Source organism: Phycodurus eques, chromosome 16 (assembly GCF_024500275.1).
Source record: "Phycodurus eques isolate BA_2022a chromosome 16, UOR_Pequ_1.1, whole genome shotgun sequence".
In the NCBI taxonomy this organism is placed as follows: Eukaryota; Metazoa; Chordata; class Actinopteri; order Syngnathiformes; family Syngnathidae; genus Phycodurus; species Phycodurus eques.
Genome location: NC_084540.1, coordinates 11,661,600 through 11,685,615, shown reverse-complemented (window position 1 = coordinate 11,685,615; position 24,016 = coordinate 11,661,600). Strand labels below are relative to the sequence as shown.

At 40.4% G+C, this 24,016-nt stretch overlaps 1 protein-coding gene across 1 annotated transcript in view; it reads left to right on the top strand.

Moving 5' to 3' along the window:
• Nucleotides 1-24,016, top strand: part of LOC133415104 (alpha-1,6-mannosylglycoprotein 6-beta-N-acetylglucosaminyltransferase B-like) — a 53,705-nt gene that overhangs the window by 11,632 nt on the left and 18,057 nt on the right. Inside the window, 7 exon segments of the mRNA XM_061700931.1 lie at nucleotides 2,443-2,587; nucleotides 4,917-5,026; nucleotides 6,935-7,008; nucleotides 8,605-8,772; nucleotides 10,344-10,454; nucleotides 10,456-10,509; nucleotides 12,856-13,025. Of these exon segments, the coding sequence (XP_061556915.1) occupies nucleotides 2,443-2,587; nucleotides 4,917-5,026; nucleotides 6,935-7,008; nucleotides 8,605-8,772; nucleotides 10,344-10,454; nucleotides 10,456-10,509; nucleotides 12,856-13,025 (832 nt within the window).

The following is a 24,016-nucleotide window of genomic DNA, read 5'->3' as shown; positions in this document are numbered from 1 at the left end:
TTCTTTTATTTAGTAAATTAGAAAACACACAGTTGTGCTCATATGTTTGATTACCCAGGCAAAATTTGTAACATGGGTACAATTCTTTAGAGAAAACATGAAGGACCAGGCGAAACACATTTAATTTTATTTTAATGGGATTCAAATTAAACGGTCAAGTATTTCAGAGAAGCATTATCATTAAACAAAACATAACCATAAGGAAAGTAATGATGGTTGTTGTTTAGTCATCAGTCATATTTTAAAAAAAAAAACAATATTTCACAAATTCTGCCAGGGTATGTAAACTTATGAGCACAACTGTACATATATGCAGTCATACATACCCCTGTCATATTGGAATGAAAGTGTAGGCTACACTTTTTCATACATTTATAAAATATAAAAATGTTTTCCATTTGCCCCTATACCTATGTATAATGCGCACTAGTGACTTGACAATTTTTTGGGGGAAAAATGTTACATTAGCATTATACACGATAAATTCCGGTATGCTATGTAAGGTACAGGTCTAGAAATGTAATGTGTAGGAAGGGTGTTTGGTCTCTGTATTGGTGATTTATGAGACGTATTATTGTGAAGAATTGTGAGTTCTCCTTCCCACACTTTAGCCCAGAGGCTTTTAGATTTATTGCAGCACTGCAGCTCAGAGACCAACTTAGGGCAAATATCTGGAATCCTTCTCAGGGAGCCCCAGTCTCCCTTTTAAAGTTGGAGCCACTATTCTCAGATATAATTGCGTACTGCATGGTAGAAGATACTGGAAGCATCCCACAATCAGTACAGTTTGGGGCAGTCAGTATATTCTATTTTATCTTGCAGCACTTGAGTCCTATTGAAGATCTCATCTCTTTTCCTGTTTGGCTTCATTCTTTCCACTTAAGCAATTGTTAAACTGCTGCTACAAAGCTGTCTGTGCAGGAATTCATCTGTCTTTGGAAGTGAAAAATTGTTGTCAAACTGTTGAATTATTGAAAGGAGGCTTTCGGTTGGCCTATTTGACTGCATATATTCCAGCAATGATTGAAGTTGTGAGGTAAAGGAGGAGGAAATATTTACAGTCTCTCCAAAACAGTATTTGCTTCTCAGCTGAAATTCCCCTGCAATTTTATGTAAGCCCTTTCAACTGATGCGAGTGTTTCCTAACACCTTTTTTCTTTTCGACTGCACTGTACACCAAGAGAAGAAAAACATTTTCTTGTGGTGCGTTTTCTGTTTCCTAGAGGTGTAATGTGATTTCCCTACGAGAGAGGTGACTTTCTACAGGCTGGAAGCGTCAACTCAGTATTCTGCAAAGTTCACGTGTTGTAATTTAAAAGCCTAATGCTGTCAGGTAATTATTACTTTTGTAGTACCGATAATTATAATATATATATTTGAATTGTGGTGGAACATCTGGTTAGAGCGTCTGCCTCACAGTTCTGAGGACCGGGGTTCAATCCCTGGCCCCGCCTGTGTGGAGTTTGCATGTTCTCCCCGTGCCTGCATGGGTTTTCTCCGGGCACTCCGGTTTCCTCCCACATCCCCAAAACACTCATGGTGGGTTAATTGAAGACTCTAAATTGCCCGTAGGTGTGAATGTGAGTGCGAATGGTTGTTTGTTTATATGTGCCCTGCGATTGGCTGGCAACCAGTTCAGGGTGTACCCCACCTCCTGCCCGATGATAGCTGGGATAGGCTTTAGCATTCCTGTGACCCTTGTGTGGATAAGCAGCTCAGATAATTGATGGATGGATGGATATTTTAATTGTGCTTTTCATCTACAATGGGAATGTATCATAAAATTCTGATAATTGCTGATGGGATACGCCGTGGTCATCTGCTCAATCTAATTGTAATTTCTTAGCTGCAAGGATGCTCGCCTGCTTTACTACTGATGCTATTGTGTGGTAATTAGCATTTAGCGCTTAGTTTGATCAAAGAGCAGTGCGGGGTTAGGACCTCAACATGTAGCGATGCAGTCTTTTGACATTATTGTCTGCTGCTGTAGGCCAGTTAATTGACAAGGTGTTTGCTAACAGCATTGGACCACCAATCGGGTCATTAATTATTTGAGTCGAGCAAGAAAACAAAACAAATACTATCAGAATAAATTGCTGATTCTGCCTTTTCACCCCCTCTGCTGGAACAGAGGCTCCCAGTGAGCTGTTGATTTAGTAATGAAGGACAGTTGGGAAAAATAAATACTCCATTGTATTGCTTACAATAGAGTAGTGATAGAAACAATAAATTGGCCTTGGTGTGCTTAAGATGCAGTAATCAAAACATTAATTTCATTTAAATCCCTAACATGCATTTGATTTTGGTGGTACTGCCTATTTCAAACTATTACTGGACTTTTAACGGTACTAATTGTCATTAAACATAAAATCCTTACTTTGGTCTTTTTTTTCCCTTTTTTCCATTGATTTATTTATTTATTTTTTGCTTTTTGCTTTTTAGTATTTGGGGGTCAAGAATCCCGCGGTGTGCTCAGGAAAATCAGTGACATGCTGGAAGTCATTATGAAGCGGATGGATGCCCTGTCTAGACTGGGTAACACCACTGAAAACCACAAGTTGGACGAGCTTGCGTCTGTCCTTGACAGGTACACTGAGCATGTCTCCTTTACTGTTTAGTCTCAGCTGTACAAGTGTTGTACTTGTCTTGCAGGACCAAATGTTTTTACTTTAGTGGCAGCTTTTTAAGAAGCTACTGCAGCTATCGGGTGATGACAGTTGATTCCGTAGGGAAAGGATGGGGTGTCAATGTCCTTATAGTCTACTATACACAGTTAGACATTCCTGTAAATTTTTGTTATTTACCACATACCTTACAATAAAATACTTAAAAGTAATTTTATAGTAATTAACTACAGTTTCCATTGCATCATGGGATTTTGGTTGACATCACTCTGAGAGTTACTGTATTTTGCATGCAGCAGCATTGTGAAGCCGTGTGCTCCCAACATGCATTGTGGCATAAAAAGTTGAACTGTTGCGTAATAAAGACGTTAATCCTTAATGTTCATGAACAATAAGGATTAACATAACGTCGATCGTGTGTTTATGTTACCCGTAGTTCATTGAAAGCGTGTCTTCTTTAACTCTCGTGTTACATGTATGTTGCACTTTTTTTTTTTTCATGAAACCCTGACTGCGGCTTGTGTGCAATATAGTGACAGCCCGGTCAGTTCTGCTGTATGCTAAGTGAAGCTAAGATAAGCGTTATCTGGTGTACTTCTTCTGCAGGATAAAAGAGCCCTGTTACATTCTGTAACTCATTAGCACCACCATGAATAGAAACATTGACTTGGCACTGTTGTCAGTAAGTTACTTAATTCAAGTTTATAGTAAAACTCTAAAAACCCGATGAAATGTCTAACAGTGTACTAATACTATTTGTGTGTTAACGAACAAAAATTATTCAGGTGAGCCATTTGAAACAAATCAAATATAGTACATCTAGTATGATCTAAAGCAATGATTCCCAACCCCATTTGTATGACAGAATAATAGCTTAGTGTTGAACTAATCAAGCCTAGATTTTAAGTCTTTTGTGTGTAAATTGAGACAAGATCATTATTTCAGTACACATACTTTTTGTGACTTTTATGTTTGGTGTTATGCCAATTGAGACAAGATCATTATTTCAGTACACATACTTTTTGTGACTTTTATGTTTGGTGTTATGCCATGAGGTTTTCGTAATGTAAAAAATGCGCCTTGGCTCAATAAAGTAATGGAAACATCAAATGTAATCAACTATACATTAAGAACATTAGATGCTCGCGTATTGAGAAAAAGTCTGGATAATTAAACATTTTTAAAGCGTAAATGTAAAATGTACAATTTTCTATTGACATTTTCTTTAAATTTTTTTGCCACCTTCTTGTGTCATTTCCTGCTGAATGATACCCATTTTTCAAATACAAAAGTAACTTAACTCTGCTTAATTTGGGCCTTAACTGTATGTAGATAAATGCAAGTGAACACAAAACAGTCCACGACAACAATAAGCGCACTGGTCTTTAACGAAGTGCTGGAGCTGCCAGCCCATATTTGAGTGTGGTTGCCACAGCAACAGACCTCTCATACTTGAATCTACTCATGGGTTTGAGTAATGGCTGCTCCCTCCTCTTTGTGTACTGCCCATTTCCATCGCTCCTCCACCCTGGTAATAGTAACTATGGATTTTTACATCTACTTTTGCTTTCTTACATCCTTGCACTCAATTGCATAATCACCTCCTATTGGAAGGATACAGTACTTTAATAATACATACTGATACGTATTGATTATCACTTTAGTACTCCCACTTTTACACCAGTTAAAAATGTAAGAGCACATTTTACATCATCTAAGCCAAGATGCACAAAAGCCAGTTCTGCTTTTTGGAATGTATTGTAATAATCCAAAAGTAATTTGCTAATTAAAACGCTTGACAAATTAGTTTTAAGTATTATTAATTACAGAATTATGCATGTCTTTTGAGATCCTCACTTTAATAATGCAAATACACTCATCTGTGCTCGTGTGCATCTTAGAATCTGGATCCCTGTGCCAATTGAAAACAAAACCATTAAATTAATGCAATTCATGTATTATACACAACAGCAAGGGATTTTTCTAAATGTGCAACAGGCAGAAAGCTTTTTTTTTTTTTTTTTTTACACAGATACTCAATGCAATATAGATAACTATGCAATAAACTCAGATTCAACACAACTCATTATCCCAATGTGTATTGCAAACCGTATTTCATTTATAATGTTGAAAATAATCAGTATAAAGCCCAATGTATTTGGAGTAGTATTTCTAGCATGTATTTTTTTTTGCCTGGAATATTATGTGTGGGAGTGTGTGTGTTTGTGCGTGTGTGTGTCTGTGTGTGTGTGTGTGTGTGTGTGTGCGTGCGTGCCTGCACGTGTATATCAGAATTCAGCCAATAGGTCTGGTGGAGCGGATCCAGGCCATAGCCCAGAACATGTCGGACATGGCAGGGAGGGTGGAGCAGATTCTACAGCGCAGCATTGCAAGCAAAAGAAGTGAGATTGAAACCCCAACACAGACACACACGCACACACATGCACGAACACACGCACGCATGCACTCATACCCATACACACACCTGTCCTGCTCTCTCACACACCATGAGAATGTCAAATACAGCTGTAGCCCTTCAGATGTATCCCACCCATCCATTTCAAATCCATGCAATTTCAAAAACACTTTCCTCTCTGCCTGCACAAGGCAAACTGTCAAGTTTGAATGTTCTTGGGTGCACAATTTATGAGTAACTTGCGCTTGCTGGTTGAGCTCAGAGAACATGACAGGCCTTATTCACGACACGATGCCCATTCAAATCGTGAACCCTTCATTTATGACCCATTTGGAAGCACTCAGGTGATCCTCACAACACATTCTCCAGTGTTACAACCCTACTCTACCAAAGCAGGATATTTAAATCATAATGATGAATGACCTTGAAGCTAGCTATTGTGATGTGCCTCTGTCAGCCATTATTAGCTGTGACTTTCAATTTCTGCATCGGATACAAAGCAAAATCAGATTTTAATTCATGTTGCTCTTTGTGACGACAATCCAACATGCTGTCTCGTTAATGTGTCATAATGTCTGATACCATTTAAATGATCTTGAGGTAAATGCAGTGTTACACAAAGTTTCTTTTTAAGTCATGCTGCTGTCATGCTAATCAGACCTTATGACTGATGAGGTGCTGCATGGGGGAGAAGCTGCGACTGCGCCTCTAATTGGGCTCACTAGTGCTAGGGATTTGAGGAGAATGATGGATGGAGAAAGAAGGAGGTGCAGAGAGATAAAGATAGAGTGAATTAAGTGAAAAGGGAACAGGGAAAAAAAGAGGACACTGCAAAAGCGGCTAAGGGATAATAAAAGCTGACATGGTCATTAAGCACATGAGCCATGTAAGGCCAATAACTTGCATGAGCTTGGTACCTACTCATATTACTTAATTTGTCATTGATGAAAAAGAAGAAGTAATACAATCATAGGCTACAATATTACTTACACCTATGCAAAATTGTGCTGTGACAAAAACACGAATTGACACTGGTTCAACTCTCTTTGCTCCATAGTCAAAACTGTCACCATAATAAAACCTTTATTCACTGTACAGGCAATGTTTTAAGTATGGTAACATTTAACAGTATTAATTGTCACACAAGTATCAAGAGAAGTTAACCGTGCACATTTAGAAATGTTAAGAACATAAAACACTCTTTAAACACTCTTTTAACACAAATGAGAAGGGATAACATATGTCTTATTTTGGCCACTTATAGACACATTTTGTTGTAGTTTTTTTTTAACAATAAATGTCATAAAAGTATATAGTTGAATCTAGCCAGTTGGCGGCTAGCCTGTGGGAGAAGCTAAATAGAGAGAGTCTACAGCTTCATTCAAAGCTCCTTCTTGTCAAACAGAACTCAAATGCGCAACATCTGTCACAGAAGATCCAAAAGTCACAGAAAGTTGGGTGATAACACCTATGGCTGACAGCTAGGAACGAGACAAAAAAAGCCAGTAACTGTCATGGTCTGTGTTTTGGTTTGGGTTGTGTTTAGTTTTGTTCCATGTTTTCCTGTGTTCCATGTTTGTCGTGTGCTCTTTAGGTTGTTCTGTCCACCTGTTCTCGCCTACCTTGTGTCGACCAATAGGCTCTCTCCAGCCACTCGTGTCTTGTCCAGGTGTTCCTCGTTGTCTCGTCAATCCACTGTGTCATTGACATTAACTTGTGTAGGATATTCTTCTTTGTTGCTTCTTCTCACTTTCCCTTTCTTAAAGTCTTTTCAGATAAAAGAGTCACAAAAAGCAAAACACACATTTAAATCCTTTGACGCTGGCTGAAATGAAGTCTAGAGAGATGTGTGTGCGTACAAGCTCTGATAACCACCCACTTTTCTTGTCTCTAGTTAAGGAAGGAACATTCGGACAGTGTGACATTTCTAAAGACCCTCATTATCCAGACTGCCCCAGCAAGATGGATGTAAGTCTGCCTTCAGTCTAGATTCCAAAACTATTTTGCACACAGAAAAACACATTTATTGTCCTGTCCGTCTCGGGGCAGCAGAGATTTAATGTCATACGAACTGAGATCAACACTCCTCGCAGAGTTCTGGGTTGTCAAGATGAGCGCATTTCTAAGTGGCAAACGGTACCATATAGCCTGTGGCTGGAGCTACTTATTGCAGCTTTTCACAAACACCTCTTGTAGTACAGACATACAGTGTATATTACAACAAAAGCCAAAATGTTTATTGCAGTTGCGACTTCAGTGGTACATTGACTTAGGGGTGCCCCAACATATGTGTTTTACGAGTTAATGCCCTCACATATGGGCAAGGAGAGCCACATTCTCTAATGCACTTTCAGACTTTTATTGAATGGGACGAACAGTCAAACACAGTACAAGTACAAAATAAGAACACACGCAAAGAGCTGCTGCAGGCCAGAACTCTCTTTTATTATGTTTTTATACAATGTAGTGCTACTTTTCTTTTTTTTAAAACACATAACTGTGGTGTTTTTTGGTGGACTGGAATAGATCAGTGACATTTCAATTAAATAAAAACAAAAATTGTAAGTAAACAAGTGAAATGAGTTATGGGATTGGTCATGGAACGAATTAAACTCGTAAGTCAAGGTACGATTGTATAAATACATAAACAATACTAGGGACTTAAATTTGATTACTATTTTTTTATTTTAAAAAATATGTACATAATTGTCATTCACACTACTGAAGAGTGAGTCAATGGTCGACCTGCTTGTCCATCTTGCAATACCACCTTGAGGTGATAATGAGGTGATAATGAGCTTCTTCAAGAGGTGATAATGAGCTTCTTGAACCACTCACTAAACGTGGACAGTATACATTTTTTTCTACAGTGTATTTCCACGTACATTTCTAGAGTCGCATATCCATTATAACTGTATTTACACTGACGGACCACATGAAACAACAACAACAAAATCCCAGATTCTCAAACTGCATGTAAATAACTCGTCCGGGCAATGACAACACAGAAGTAAGTAATAACACAAAGTACAAAAATGAAAACACATTGCTTCACTGGCCACTGTCGACAATTATTTTCCTTATTTAATGACCGACTGGCATTTCTAGACCATATTTAATCAGGGCAGATGTGGTACACAAGTACCTTACCAGCACCAGGTGTGACTGGGGAGTGAATAAATAATGTTTGAAATTGTAAAGTGTCTTTGAGTGTCTAGAAAAGTGCTATATAAGTGTAATGCATTATTATTATTATTATAGGTGAACCACAATATTACGAGGGAACACTGTATTTTAATGAGGTCAAGCTCGCATTGACGCTGTATATCAGATCTTTCCATTTAGGCTGCACTTACATCGGAAAACGTGTGCCCCAAAACATGGGAATTGTGTCACTTGAACCATGCTGTGTAAATCAACCCTGTATTCACTGAGAAGTTGAATATTTGCCTTTGTGTTGTTGTTTTCTTCACATCCCAAAGCTTGTGACAGTTTTCAATCAAAACTACAGTCTGACATTTGAGTCTTGAAATATGGTTGTGTGTGTGTGTGTGTGTGTTCCAGTGGATGCGTGTCCGTTGGACCTCTGACCCGTGCTACGCTTTTTATGGAGTTGATGGCTCGGACTGCTCCTTTCTCATCTATCTGAGTGAGGTGGAGTGGTTCTGTCCCCCACTAGCCTGGAGGAACCAGACTGCTACGCCCACCTTGAGGCCTCAACCCCGGAAACAAGTATGCAACAAAGGACCGCTGTTGGATATACAGGGATAAAACATATTACCCCTGCAAAGATCTTTGTCTTGGAAAGCATAAATAATTGGGAGTAGGGCTGCCAGTGTGAGAGCTGTCAGGAGCAAATATTTCAAAATGACAAGCAAAACTAAGTAGAGCAGAATACTAAACATCAAGCGGCTCTCCTACCTTTGTACATTTGGACCTGTGCCTGTTTTGCAGCGTGCTTTTAACTTATTGAGGTCAAGCTGAGCATTTATCACTTCTTAAATCAATCCATAGTTTTAATTTATGATCAATAACATCCTGACATGCTGAATATGCAACACATCATCTTTCCACAAAGCACTACCTGTCATTCCCTTGGTGTCTATAGCCTCCGGTCATTTAATCGCCATTCTCACGAGTACCAAATGATGCATTTCATGTGCAATGATTGCTATAGGTCCAGCTCCTTGTTTAGCCTACCCCCTTGCATAAAGGCTTGTCCCCAGAGCATTGTGTCGCCTCCACGATGAATTCTAATGTGGAGTCAGTCTGCAGCCCTCCTTTTTGCACACTACTGTATTTGCAGGCTGAACTCACTGAGAGGAATCCTTTGGGTACTGCATGTGGATGTGCCTTACACCAGTTGCTCTTCAGATTAAATGTAACTTCATTGTCAAAGTGTAGGCGTATATGTGGGCGATAGTAAAATGCACTTTTTTTTTCTGATATTCAGCAGAAAAGCTGTATTGAAATTATTCCTCTACAAAGATAACAATGCTCAGTTTTGATTAACAATGTCTGAGATGTATTAAATTAGCAATCATTATTATTGTTTGTAGTTTGCAGAGGTGTACCACTGCATTGCATCATGCTGACAGCTGTTTTTACAACCTATACAGCCCAGCAAGGATTAAAAAACCATTTGGGGATTCCAATTTGCTCATCTACAACAAACACATTTGTCATTATCTTAGTAAATACATTTATGATACATTTCTTGTATTTTATCTAACTGGAATGTGCTGGTGTATCTAATGTTGTGGCTAATGACTATACATCAATCAGTGTGATCCATAATTACCTCACAACACGTCATTTAGTTACAAATTTTTACTAGAACAACGCTTGAACTAAAGAACTGAACCCAACCAATCAAACTATACCAATTGGATAAGTATCAAATCTGCATCAGGTCCAAAGAAAATAGACAATCTAACATCCAAGATAAAAAAAATAAAAACATGGAAATGATTTGCTTTGGTGCATCAAGTGGATTTTGTGCTGGTGTCCCAAATGCTGTGGCCAATACAATTTTGCTGCCTTTAAACTTGCCTTTACACTTATGATTTATACACACGCTGGTGTTGGTCGATGGATAGCTGCAAATTGACACAAATGTCTTTCTGTGCCTAATATAGTTTGAAAATCTCCCATTGTCTGCAGTCGATAAGGCTAAGCAATAATCCCTAATGCTTTTTGTATGATGATAATGTGGCTCACGATTAGCTTGAAGAAATGAAATGCTGGCGTGTAAAAAAAACAAATCAGGAGTTTCAATACTAACAATGGCTCATGTCCTCCAGGCTGTTTTCCGGTTTGACACAGGCGCTCTGCTGGAGCAGGTGGGCACCGGAAAGGAGTCTCTCAACTTCATGAAGAGACGCATACGCAGGCTGGCAGCACAGTGGGCCTTCTGCTGCTCGACGGCTGGATGACAAGCTGCGCAGCCACTGGAGGGACGAGAAGCGGGTGAGCGTGGAGAATTTGCACACATAAATATGCATCTGCACACAAGCGGTTCCATGAGCAGATGACACGAGACTTAAAGTGCCTCATTTGGTTTCGGTGAAGTGTCTTAATACTGTCTAAACAAACACTTAGGTAGTTCTGACCACGTCCTTGTCTATGAATTGCCTGGACCAAAACTGCTGTGACATTTTGTGGGAATAAAGTTCCCTTTCCTTAATTGTATCAGTGAATGGCAATTTATGTAGTCACAGATTTGAATACTGGAGTAAGAGTAGGAGAGTGGGCATTGATTGGCTTGGCTGAACTTTTACCTCTAACAGCTCCGCAGTAGTGTTTCGGTGAATACCCTCTAAAGATAAGTCACTGCCTTTGAACCCCCTTGGCCTCAGTTGAATTGTTTGAAAGGTACCACTGTTCTGGAACTGGCACATAACTTTTTTTTAAATAATAGTGGTCTAGTCCTCCCAAAGACTTGACAAAACCCAAAAAAAATTCTAATTGTGTTTCAAGGGTATGTGTAGTGTGAAGGGGGCCACTTATATGACGCTGTTTCGAATCGAGCAGCACGTATGTGATTAAAATAATACAAATCTCGGCTCTGACCTTTTTGTGTGGACATTTTGTCCTTGTGTTGGTGTAGGTTTTCTCTGGGTACTCCAGTTTCCTCCCACATATAAATGTCACTGGTTGTCGATACGTGCCCTTGGATTGACTCGTGACCAACGTAGCGAGTCTAAAATAAAGAAAAATAAAAAATAAAAAAGATCAAGCCAAAAGTCAGCAGGGATAGGATCCAGCTCACACATAACCTTGAAAAGCAGGAGAAAATTAATGGATAGATAAATGGATGTTTGTTATAGAAAAGAAACAACAATTTTATTTGTGAACACTAGAAACGGTTGTCTGTGAAAAAAAGAGGACATCCTCACTTGTGTTCAGGGTAGGCAACAAAACAACCAATGGCGATCCACCAACAAGATACAAACTTTCTGGCTTGCTATGTATATTAAATTTCTATTACATTTGCAAAACTGTGAACAGGAAGTGTTTTGACAACATTGTTGTGAAACTGAAAAATGCATGGTTGTCTGGGGATGGGTGTGTAGGGGAAAAAGGGAAGAGTGGTTGCAAGTACATTATGTATTTTCTTTTTTGTTAATAAATATCTCCATGTTCCGTGTGTTTTGCAATTCTAGTGTACATAAGGTATACTAATTAGATTATATGATTTGGGACGAGAGAGATGTGTGTTTTTTAAAGATTGTTAGAAACAAAATTTATATCCATCCATTGATTTTCTACCGCTTATCCTGTTCAGACTTACTCGTGACCTTGAGCTTCTTCCTGCCGACTGACATATGCGGTAAACCCTGGACTGTTCAGCAGTATATCACAGTCCACACATAGATAAACAACCATATTCATAGCCGTGGTCTGCAATGAAAGAGACCATGGAGTACCCGGAGATAACCCACATTGAAACTTCACACAGTAAGGCTGAGTTGAGTTTTCATCCCCGTATCTCTCAACTGTAAGGCCGAAGTGCTTGTCACATGCTCCATTGTGCCAGGAAAAATGAACATATGGTAATTGTACAAAAAAAAAAAAAAAAAAAAAACAGACATACTACACCAAAAGACCACTTTCTGTTTGTAATATCCAACAACCATTTTTTTTTCTGCATTTTGGCATAGAAGAAACTCTCCCTCGATCCCATTTTGCTGAAATTGTTATCAAACCATGTACGGTTTCCACTTTTCTGTGAAGAAGAGTGAAATAAAGAGAGAAGAAACAATTTAAAATGTTTATTGTATTGGGTGGGTTCTGGTAAAAGAATTGCACACATGCAGAGTGGCAGATTATAAAATTGTCACACAATTCTAAAGTTGAAGTCAGTCATGACTCATGAATAGTCAGTTATTTGAATTTAAAAATATCTTTGGGCACTGCAAAAAAGGTAAATATCCAAAAGTTACAATTTTACAACAGTCCCCAGTCTTAATGCCAAGATGTTTTGGGGGGGAGGTTCAACATGCATGAATTTGTCTATTTGGCTCTATCACTTTCATTAGAGTCAAAGTAACATTTTATATCTGACATTGCTGTATTCACAGCAGTAGGTTGTCTGGGAATCCTACGAAGCATCAAGTATGTGAAAACATCAGTTCCTCCCCACGGAGGAGGACATGTCGTCGAGACAGAAAAATCCTAAAATACTGGCGAGAAGAACTTGCAATAAGATGTTCCACAAAAATGCAGCCACGCAACGTGCAGCAACAAATACTAGCTGTAGTCTGCTTCACTATCCTTTCCTGGGCTCACTCTTGACCATCCCTTTGAATACAGATTCTTGTCCACGTGGGATTTCTGACAGAGGAGTCTGGTGATGTGTTCAGCCCTAAGGTGCTGAAAGGGGGCCCGCTGGGTGAGATGGTGCAGTGGGCCGACATCCTCACAGCTCTCTATGTGCTTGGACACGACCTCAAGATCTCTGTTTCTGTCAAAGAGCTGCATGGGTATGTATTGATCACCCCCGTTTATGTTAATTAGAGCAGCAACTCGAAATATTTAGGGTATTTCCTTTGCTCAGATTTTTGTGGAGTTTTAGGCCACCATAGTGCATACAAATGGATAGCAGTAAAATGCATAGACATAGTCAGATGCGAAAGAAGGTACTGGATGGGCAATATTATCGGAACACAATTTACAGGAATTAAAAAGTATGGCCAAATTCGTCTCGCCTCATATGCTATAACGGTTTCCACTTTTCTGGGAAGAAGAGTGAAATAAAGAGAGAAGAAACAAGATTATGGAGTGTGTGTGAATTTTTCTCAATTTGTGAGGTCCTGTTTTGCTCATAATCTTACTCGTTCTTCCCGCAGTGTTTGATGAGGTTGTCGGGGTCTTCACCAAACTGTCCCTACAAATATGGAAACATACAGTTGTCCTACACCAGTACCAAAAACAACAACAACTTTCGAAGTACCACCATGATGACCAAAATTAAAATAAAGTAGCGTAGTAGGCCTTAGTCTTCATCAAAAAATGGGGTTGTTTAATTTGATTTTTTTTTTAAATTGTATTAATTATTGTATGCCACTGTAGCATTATGTAAAACGAAGTGCACAGCCACCATGGACAAGACACTGAAATACAAAACAAATGTGAGCAATCAAGCAGTCTTGAAAACAACACAAAAGAGTAACTATCAAACAGAAACCATATTAATTTTAACAAAATGTTGATGTATTATGTTATCTATAAATGTTTTGCTTATGTAAGTTAAATATTATCTAATAAAAATAATTTTAAAACAAACTGTTCTAAAAGCTTTAAATACAAATGTATAGTAAAGTTAAATACAACTAAACTGACAAATGTCCTGTAATACATTTTAAAAAAGTAATTTAAAGTGATTTAATCCAGGGATTCTTTCATGTATGACTAGAGGGAGCCTGCGCACCACTAGTGGTACTACTACCACAGTTTAAGAATCACTGCTGTGAATTACTGATCTCCTCCACATTTATGTTCCACTCACGCGTGGATCTCTGCGATTACACATAGTCCTCTTACAGTGCACCCTTAGGCTTTCCTCCCACATTCCAAAAAAATGCAGAAAGACTCTAAATTGCCCGTAGGTGTGAGTGTGAGTGTGCATGGTTGTTTGTTTATATGTGCCTGGCGATTGGCTAGCGACCAGTGTGGGGTGTATCCTGCCTTTTGCCTGCAGAAAGCTGGGATAGGCTCCAGCACGCCGGTGACCCTAGTGAGGATAAGCGCTATGGAAAATGGATGGATGGATAGTAAATTTCTTCATTATTGACTCAGTGTTCTGTGAAAGTAATCAACATCGCAATCACTGTGTTTTTTCGTTGGTCACACACTGATAGAGTCCCACATGCACCCTATGCCAGTGTTCATAATTCTTACTTCCTGCGAAGAGGATTTTTGCCTGAGGGCTTGACAGCATCACTGCAGTTTGTGCAACTCCTCCCTGCTGCCACTCACTGACTGCAGAGTGATGACAGGCTTGTTGCTTGTCATCGGGTCCACACATGTGAACACAAATGCACAACACTTCTTCCAAGTTGACAGGCAGTTCATGGGTTTTATCTTAAAATGCAAGACTTGATCGATTGTCACACATGCGAGGTGGGGAGTTCAGGCAACCAGCTGGTCTGTGATCCTAAAGAATTTCTCCACCTTCGGGAAAACGCCTGTGTGCAATATTTGATTTTCTGTGGGCGGTGGGAAGCCGGTGAAGACAGGCTGATGATAATGTGTGCTTGTTAGTGAGCAAAGTATCCACTGCTGTTGAGAAGAGGCAATGGCATTAATGAGTTGGGCTGCCCTTTGAGCTTAAATATCAGGCCAGGAGGAAATGGTGCTTTCATAAGGGACAGAGTCGGGAGATGCACAAAGTGGAAAATATGCTTCCGTGGGAATGCTACGGCTGGCCGCAGTATTATTTACCTCAGTAATTGGTGTCATGATCTATTGATTTATAGCAGTGCAACTCCATTGGGAACACTATGATATCAGGTGATAGAATTGCATGAGGTCTAACAAAGCTTGATTTTTGATGCTTGAATTATCCAATTTAGTGCTTGATCCAATTAAAAAAAAAAATCCACTTTAAATCGACCGACATACAATATGACTGTGCTTACATTTACTGATCACCTTAGAAAACCTGCATGCACAAATGGCCAAACAATTACACTAAGAAACAGAGTGGCATCAGGGAGCTATGACATACTGTAGAAGTGAACACACTTTCCTTATTTTGTGGTCTAGGCACCGAAAATTATTAATTTTTGTTTTATAGCAGATGTGTTTTTGGAAAGAAATGTGTGTTTACATCATCGCTCACTCTGCAGTCATATTCAAATAAATAGTGTTTTCTATCCATCCATCCATCCATTTTCTGAGCCGCTTCTCCTCACTAGGGTCGGGGGCATGCTGGAGCCTATCCCAGCTGTCATCGGGCAGGAGGCGGGGTACACCCTTGAACTGGTTGCCAGCCAATTGCAGGGCACATACAAACAAACAACCAGTTGCACACACAGTCACACCTGCGGGCAATTTAGAGTCTCCAATTAATGCATGTTTTTGGAATGTGGGAGGAAACCGGAGTGCCCGGAGAAAACCCACACAGGCACAGGGGAGAACACGCAAACTCTACACAGGCGGGGCCGGGGATTGAACCCGGGTCCTCAGAACTGTGAGGCTAACGCTCTAACCAGTCGGCCAGTGTGTTGTATTTGTTTATCATCAGTTTGTTCATTGAGTATGAGTAACAGAGGGGTGTTGTCATGATTCTAGGGGGTGGACATTTCTATCGACACCCTTTTGACTCTAATGATGAAACCAAATTATTGATTAATTATTTGATTATTAATATTTTTGTGCAGTCCTAACTGCATGGAGTACTAGTTCTTATTTTATTCTGACAAAATGACTCCTGTGCAAGAGTTTATTAAAACAACAAAGCTGCATTTTCGAATGTCTGACTCCACATGGGATGAAAAATATTGGAATTGGGCCACTTGAACAGTGGAGAGGGAAAGTAATTGCCAAAGAAACATATGCCGTGGTTGGGGTTGTTAAATCGTAACTGCTAATGTCCTGTGTTTGTTCTTCAGCAGATGCTGCTTTAGAGACACACAGTTGATAGCTTGTTAGTAAATATACATTTATAGATGCAGGCAGTGTCGCATTTGTCTCGAGCTGATGTTGTACTCTATTCATCAGGAAATACAATGTGCAGCCTAAGGGAAGATATAATGGGGGGGTGAAATTGAAGCCAAGTAGATTTATCAATCTTTCTTCTTAGGGATGTATTTTTAGTGTATGTATACGGTACATCCCACTTGCATTTATGGCATTTCTAAATTGCCCAGTTATGGGCAATATTTGAAAATCCATTTTGCATGACTTAATGAGTAATATTTGTACATGTCTCTCAATTCCTTATTCCTACTCGCCCACGTGCTATTAAATTGACTTGTCGTTATGTTGGTTGTGCTCCCACAGATTCCCTCAGGCTCAAATCTATTTACATTTCCTACTCCTAGCTATTTCACCCATGCATTGGGAATAGGCTCACTATACTGCTCATTGATATTTGTACATTTTCTACAACAGAAAGATTAACCACCATTCTCGCTGAACTAGCCTGAGAGATAAGATGGTGAAGTCAAGCCAACCATTTTCCACTGCTTACCGTGGTCTGGGTCACAGGTGAACTGCAGCCTATCTTACATAACTTTGGACAAGAGGCGGGGGATCACCCTCGAGTGGTCGCCTGTGTCAGTCGCAGGCATACATTATAAATATTACAGATACGGTATTATACATATTTTATAGACAACAAATCACACACTTTTCAATTAACCTAACAAGCATGGTTAGGGAATGTGAGAGGAAACTGGATCCATGGAGGATTGATGTTTTTTGTATAAATATGTGTAATTTTTGTATAAATATTTGAACATGGTGAATGTTTGGACACTTCAAAAGTCATGATGACTAACTGGATCATTTAGACATGGCAGTCAGTTTTGCATGAATCTGAATTAAATGGAAATTAGTTTAAAATTAGCGCATTATTCCATTATAGAAAACTTAAATCTTTCGGGACTAAAATTATTTACTGATGAACTTAAATCTTTCGGGACTAAAATTATTTTTTTGGGTCAAATTTCTACCCAGCATGGTGCATCTCTTTGTTTCATGCCCACAGTACATAATGCTCTTGAGGCCAAACAATAAACCCTACGGTGCTGCATGCGCACCATAGGGGTGTATTGTATTCAACATTCATGTGCAAGAAATGAAATACTATCATTAACATTGTATTCATATTTAAACCAATGTAAAAATAGCAGGTTAAAACAATTTTATCGTATAAATAACAATGATAGCTGAAAAATGTGCTCATTGTGAGCATACTAATAAACTGTAGATATTGCATGTGACACAGTAAAGCCTTGTCTCTCACAAGATAAAGTAAGTAGTAGTAAAGCAGCAGTCGCCTGCTGTATATATCAATACCGTCCTTAAGATACAGTCACTCACACCCGTCAGTGGCTCCGTTGGTTAGGCTTGTTTACATTCTTATCCTTGAAATGTGACTCAGACTCTGACTCAGACTGCACTTCAATAGACTGACTAATGGTAGAGTATGGCAACCAATCAGTGTGGTTGATACGTTAGAGAAGACAACCCAAGTGGTTGCATCACACAATATTTGCTAATCGAAACATGAAATCCAAATTTCCATGATGATGCTACGGGCAAATAAGTTGAACATGTACATATACTGTCGTTACTCCCAGTTTAGTGATTCTCTTGCCTTCCGTGAAGGTGTGGTTGACTGTCTTTATATGTGCCAGGTGATTGATTGGAAAGCAGTCCAGGCTGCACTCTGCCTTTTGCCCAATGTCAGCAGTAATAGGCTCCAGCTCCCTGCAACCCTGAATAGGAAAAGCGGTATAGAATATGGATGGATGAATTTGCATACTGCATTGCCTGAGTGCACTATTTCTGAAAGCATTATCTTGGGTGTTGATTTGTCATGAGGGGAGCAGCACAAACCCTTGTAAATACACAGCAGCAGCCGTAACATGAATAAGTGAGGAAGAAGCCTCTCAATAACAGAGTGGTGATGACATCATTGCTGTTTGGTCACAGCGGCAAAAGGTTGCACAGTGACTGAAGGTGTGTGCGTGTGTGTGGGAGTGGGGGGGAGGGGGGGGGGCAATCTGCATAGTATTTTAGATGGCTGTCACATTTGCTCGGGGCATTCGCTCAAAGAGCAAGAATGGTTAATTAACCTGACCACCATTGCAAGTGAGACGTGGTGGATGAGAGCATGGAGCGAGGAAGCGGCTTTATGTCTGGGGACATAAAGTAGCCTACACATAAGGACATGAAGTAATGTCATAAAATAATCTGAAGACACAACAGCATCTGTGTTAATGCCTTCAGTGAGACTCCCTGTCACCTCTTTGCATGGATGGCACCATAGTCTCTCACTAGGATGTTCTAATCTCTTCTTCTTCCTTTCTCTCGTTGACACTGACTTCACCTCACACTATTATATCCCCTTCATTTCTGTCTTGTGGCTTTACATCCACCATGTGAGTGGAGCTTTGCGTTTTGCCTATGGCTTTTCAATTATTATTCTGCAGGCTCCTTGAAAGCATCGAGAGTAGCCACTCCTCTCTCAAGTGTGTTAATAGTGTATACTCTGATACTGTCACAGTAACTAAAGATTTATTTTTGGAAATACGCTTCTGTAAAATGCATTGGTAATCAAACAGCTTGTCAGATTGGGCCGGAGACTATGAAGTGTCAAATCAGAAACCTCAATAAAGAATTATTGTCGTTCCACAGGAAGTCTCGAGTTGTGCCACTGCCAGTATGTGCTCACCTTGCAGGCTTCTGATTGATTTATGTCACTTTCTACGCTATAGTATGGAAACCAAAAGCCACAGTAATGTGAGCCTCTTGTAAGAATTTTTCTGTGGAAAGTAACTCTGTGACCAAAATATGCCCTAACCCTAACCACTATAAAAGGATGGGAAATTATTATTTTGTGTATTTATTTTTTTCCAGGTCAGGCAACTGAGAACAGATTCTCATTTGCAATGCCGACCTGGCATTATTGAGTTTTTGTGACAAAATACAGTCACAGTCAGTCACATTATCTCAGATACATAAATTGGATTGAAGAATACAGTAATAGGCCTGATTCACCTGTTCTTATAAAGTGTTTTTTATACTTAGATATAAAATTCATGTATTTAAACATGATGATGGTAATTAATTATCTTATAATGGTATACAACTGTAGAATCACTGATTCAGTATTTTGTAGAGCATTTCTACGAAAACATACTTTGCTTAAAGAAAGGTTATTGAAAAATGCATTTGTGGTAGCAATTTGTTCTTAAGAACACAAACATCTTTCATACGTCGTCTTGAATTAATGAATTTTCTATGTAAGTAAATGAGGTGTTGTTGTGCAATGCTGCTCAGAGAGAAGAAGAGGGAAAATGGGAATACATTATGGTCAGAATACAAATGAGATGCTGACTTTGCACTGCAGTTCCTCACTCCGCCTCCTCCGTGAAATTTGATTTCTTCCCCCAGATGATTTAATATCGATGTATATAAAACCTCTACAACCTTAACTGACCACATATTGTATGTCACCTCTTGGATAACATTTCCAATAACCGATTTCATTCATCAATACATGGTGCACAAATTTTGGCCCACCACTAAGTTGTTTTCATGTCCTTTTTCACAGCAGTCATTCTTAACACAGTAAAACACGTACAGTACACAGAAATACGCAAACATATAAAACAATTGCATTTTTTGTGAGGAACTGAATAAAGGGTCAGCTTCAGAAATTGTTATTTCATCAGTTGAGTCACTAGGAAATCAAGGGTGTCACTGCATGTCATTTCTCTTGGGGAAAAGATGTTAGTGTGTGTCATGTATGTATACACACCTTCAAAGTCTGCAATGCACTTTAATCCTCTTACTATCACCTCCTACCAAATTTGCATATATCCAATTAAACCTCCAGTAGCATCAGTGGATCCCTTAGGAGCAATGTCACGTTACACTTCACTTAGTTCCCGTAATACTAAATAAGCTTTTACACATTTTTTTGGACTGTATAAAAACTAGGCGGCACGGTGGGCGACTGGTTAGAGTGTCTGCCTCACACTTCTGAGGACCCTGGGTTAAATTCCCAGCCCAGCCTATGTGGAGTTTGTATCTTCTCCCCGTGCCTGCGTGGGTTTTCTCCGGGCACTCCGGTTTCCTCCCACATCCCCAAAACATGCATGGTAGGTTAATTGAAGACTCTAAATTGCCCGTAGGTGTGAATGTGTGCACGAATGGTCGTTTGTTTCTATGTGCCCTGCGATTGGCTGGCAACCAGTTCAGGGTGTACCCCGCCTCCTGCCCGATTATAGCTGGGATAGGCTCCAGCACTCCCGCGACCCTTGTGAGGATCTTCATTTCCGCCACCTCCAGCTCTGCTTCCTGTTGTCTCTTCAGTGCCACTGTCTCTAATCCGTACATAATGGCTGGCCTCACCACTGTTTTATAAACTTTGCCCTTCATCCTAGCAGACTCTTCTGTCACATAACACAACTGAGACCTTCCTCAACCCATTCCAACCTGCTTGGACCTGTTTCTTCACTTCCAGACCACAATCACCATTGCTCTGACTGTTGACCCCAAGTATTTGAAGTCCTCCACACCCTCGCTATCTCTTCTCCCTTTAGCCTCAATCTTCCCCCTCCACCATTCTCATTTCATGCACATATTTTCTGTCTTACTTTGGCTAATCGTCATTCCTCTCCTTTCCAGTGCATGACTCCATCTTTCTAACTGTTCCTCCACCTGCTCCCTGCTTTCACTGCAGATCACAATGTCATCCGCAAACATCATGGTCCACGGGGATTCCAGTCTAACCTCATCTGTCAGCCAATCCATAACCACTGCAAACAGGAAGGGGCTCAGGGCTGATCCCTGATGCAGTCCCACATCCACCTTAAATTCGTCTGTCACACCTACAGCACACCTCACCATGTTCTGCTGGCCTCGTATATGTCCTGTATTATTCTAACATACTTCCAGACTTCCGCATGCAGTACCATAGTTCATCACCTCCTCAAAGTATTATTTCCATCTGTCCAGCACACTACTGGCACCAGTCAACACATTCCTATCTCTATCCTTAATCACCCTAACCTGCTGCACGTCCTTCCCATCTCTATCCCTCTGTCAGGCCAACCTATATAGATTTTTTTCTCCTTCTTCAGTGTCCAACCTGCCATCCATGTCATCATATGCCTCTTGTTTGGCCTTTGCCACCTCTACCTTTGCCCTGTGTCGCATCTCAATGTATTACTTTCTCCTCTCCTCGGTCCTCTCAGTGTCCCACTTCTTCTTAGCTAACCTATTTGTGAGTATGATTTCTTGTACTGTGAGATTCCACCACCAAGTATGTTTCTCTCCTTTCCTGCCAGAAGATACACCAAGTACTCTCCTGCCTGTTTCGCTGATCACCTTGGCTGCAGTGGTCCAGTCTTCTGGAAACTCCTCCTGTCCACCGAGAGCCTGTCGCAGCTTTCCTGAAAAGCCGCACAACACTCTTCCTTTCTCAGCTTCCACCACATGGTTCTCTGCTCTGCCTTTGTCTTCTTAATCTTCCTCCCCACCACCAGAGTCATCTTACACACCACCATCCTATGCTGTCGAGCCACACTCTCCCCTACAGTCGGTAACCTCCTTCAGATTACATCGTCTGCAGATGATGTAATGCACCTGCGTGCTTCTACCTCTGCTCTTGTAGGTCACCCTATGCTCCTGCCTCTTCTGGAAAAAAGTGTACACCACAGCCATTTGCATCCTTTTTCAAAGTCTACAACCATCTGTCCCTCCAAGTTCCTTAACTGGATGCCATACTTACCCATCACTTCTTCATCACCCCTGTTTCCTTCACCAACATGTTCATTACAATCTGCACCAATCACAACTCTCTCTCTGTCTAGGATGCTCAGAACTACTTTGTCTAGCTCCTTCCAGAATTTCTCTTTCACCTCTAAATCACATCCTACCTGTGGGGCATAGCCGCTAATCACATTATACATGACACCCTCAATTTCAAGTTTCAGCCTCCACACTCGATCTGATACTCTTTTCACCTCCAAGACATTCTCAGCTAACTCTTTCTTTAAAATAACCCTTACTCCATTTCTATTCCCAACTACACCATGGTAAAATAATTTAAACCCTGCCCCTAAACTTCTAGCCTTACTGCCTTTCCACCTGGTCTCCTGGACACACAATATATCAACCTTTCTCCTAATCATCATCTTAACCAACTCCCGAGATTTTCCCATCATAGTACCAACATTCAAAGCCCCCACAATCAGTTCTAGCCTCTGTGCTTTCCTCTTCTCTTTCTGCCGAAGAACCCGCTTTCCACCTCTTCTTCTTCTTCGACTTCGACCCACAGTAGCTGAATGTCCACTGGCGCCCTGCACGTCGACGGCGCCGGTGGCGGACGTTGTTAACCTGGACCGTGACCGATCCGGTATGGAATTCTTTAGATGAATGCTCATATTTGTTTGGCAAAGTTTTAAGCCGAATACCCTTCCTGACGCAACCCTCTGCATTTATCTAGGGCTTGTGACCGGCCTACAGTTTGCACTGGCTTGTGCCCCCCATAGGGCAGCACAAACCGCAGCGAGCAAATGCTGCTCATGTGAATAGCACTTTAGCAGGCGTAAGTGGGGAAATCCATCTACAGTACGTGTACCCTTTGATTGATGAAACAGCATCTTCAAGTGCCATTAGCTGACACATTCCAGCTCCTTAACCCATTTAATGTCGACAACAACCTGCCACAAGGCTGCACCGCTCATTGTGTTTAATGTCCAATTAATGACTGATTCTGTTGTTTTGTGTATTCTATACAGAACAAAATGTGTAAATAAAAAAGGTAGCAGGACAATATGTGAATATTCAAGTGTTCCCCACAAAATCCCAACTTTTCCAATGGCTTGAAAAAAATGCACTTTTGATCAGTCTTGTATTACTCAGAAAGACCATTATTATTGTCAGTTTCTCTTCTCTTACTTGTTCCACCAACTTGGGTGAACATTTCTACTGGTATACTGTAGCTTTGTGTGCTTTAAATTAATTGCAAGCTGCAGTAGGCCTGTGTCTGATGAGATAATCTTCACATTTTATAAATCATACACGCCTAAACTAGCTCATGGATAAATTCAGGTGATACATCTCTGTCTCAACTATTTTATAATTAATACATCATGAATTGTGTATGTACTGCTTATACAACTTGCAAAAGAGTTTTCTTGCCCTGCCCCATCAACGTTTTCTTTGTCCTTTAATATACTGTACACGCAGTTAAACAACTATATTATGATATTACCACACGTGATAACAGCTGACACACTTGACGTCCTTTATCCTAAGTGAAACCTGAACTTCAGCAATACTTTGTTATAGTCAGTTTTTAGTCTTCCCTCTTGATGTCAATTTAACATACCTGTTGTAGCAACATGTGGCTTTTGGCTTTTGGCTTTTTAAAATATTTTAACAGCAGATTGAAACTCATCCATCCATCCATTTTCTGAGCCGCTTCTCCTCACTAGGGTCGCGGGCGTGCTGGAGCCTATCCCAGCTATCATCGGGCAGGAGGCGGGGTACACCCTGAACTGGTTGCCAGCCAATCGCAGGGCACATACAAACAAACAACCATTCAAACTCATATTTACACCTACAGGACGATTTAGAGTTGGCAATTAACCTACCATGCCTGTTTTTGGAATGTGGGAGGAAACCTGTGTGCCCGGAGAAAACCCACGCAGGCACGGGGAGAACATGCAAACGCCACACAGGCGGGGACGGGGATTGAACCCCGCACCTCAGAACTGTGAGGGAG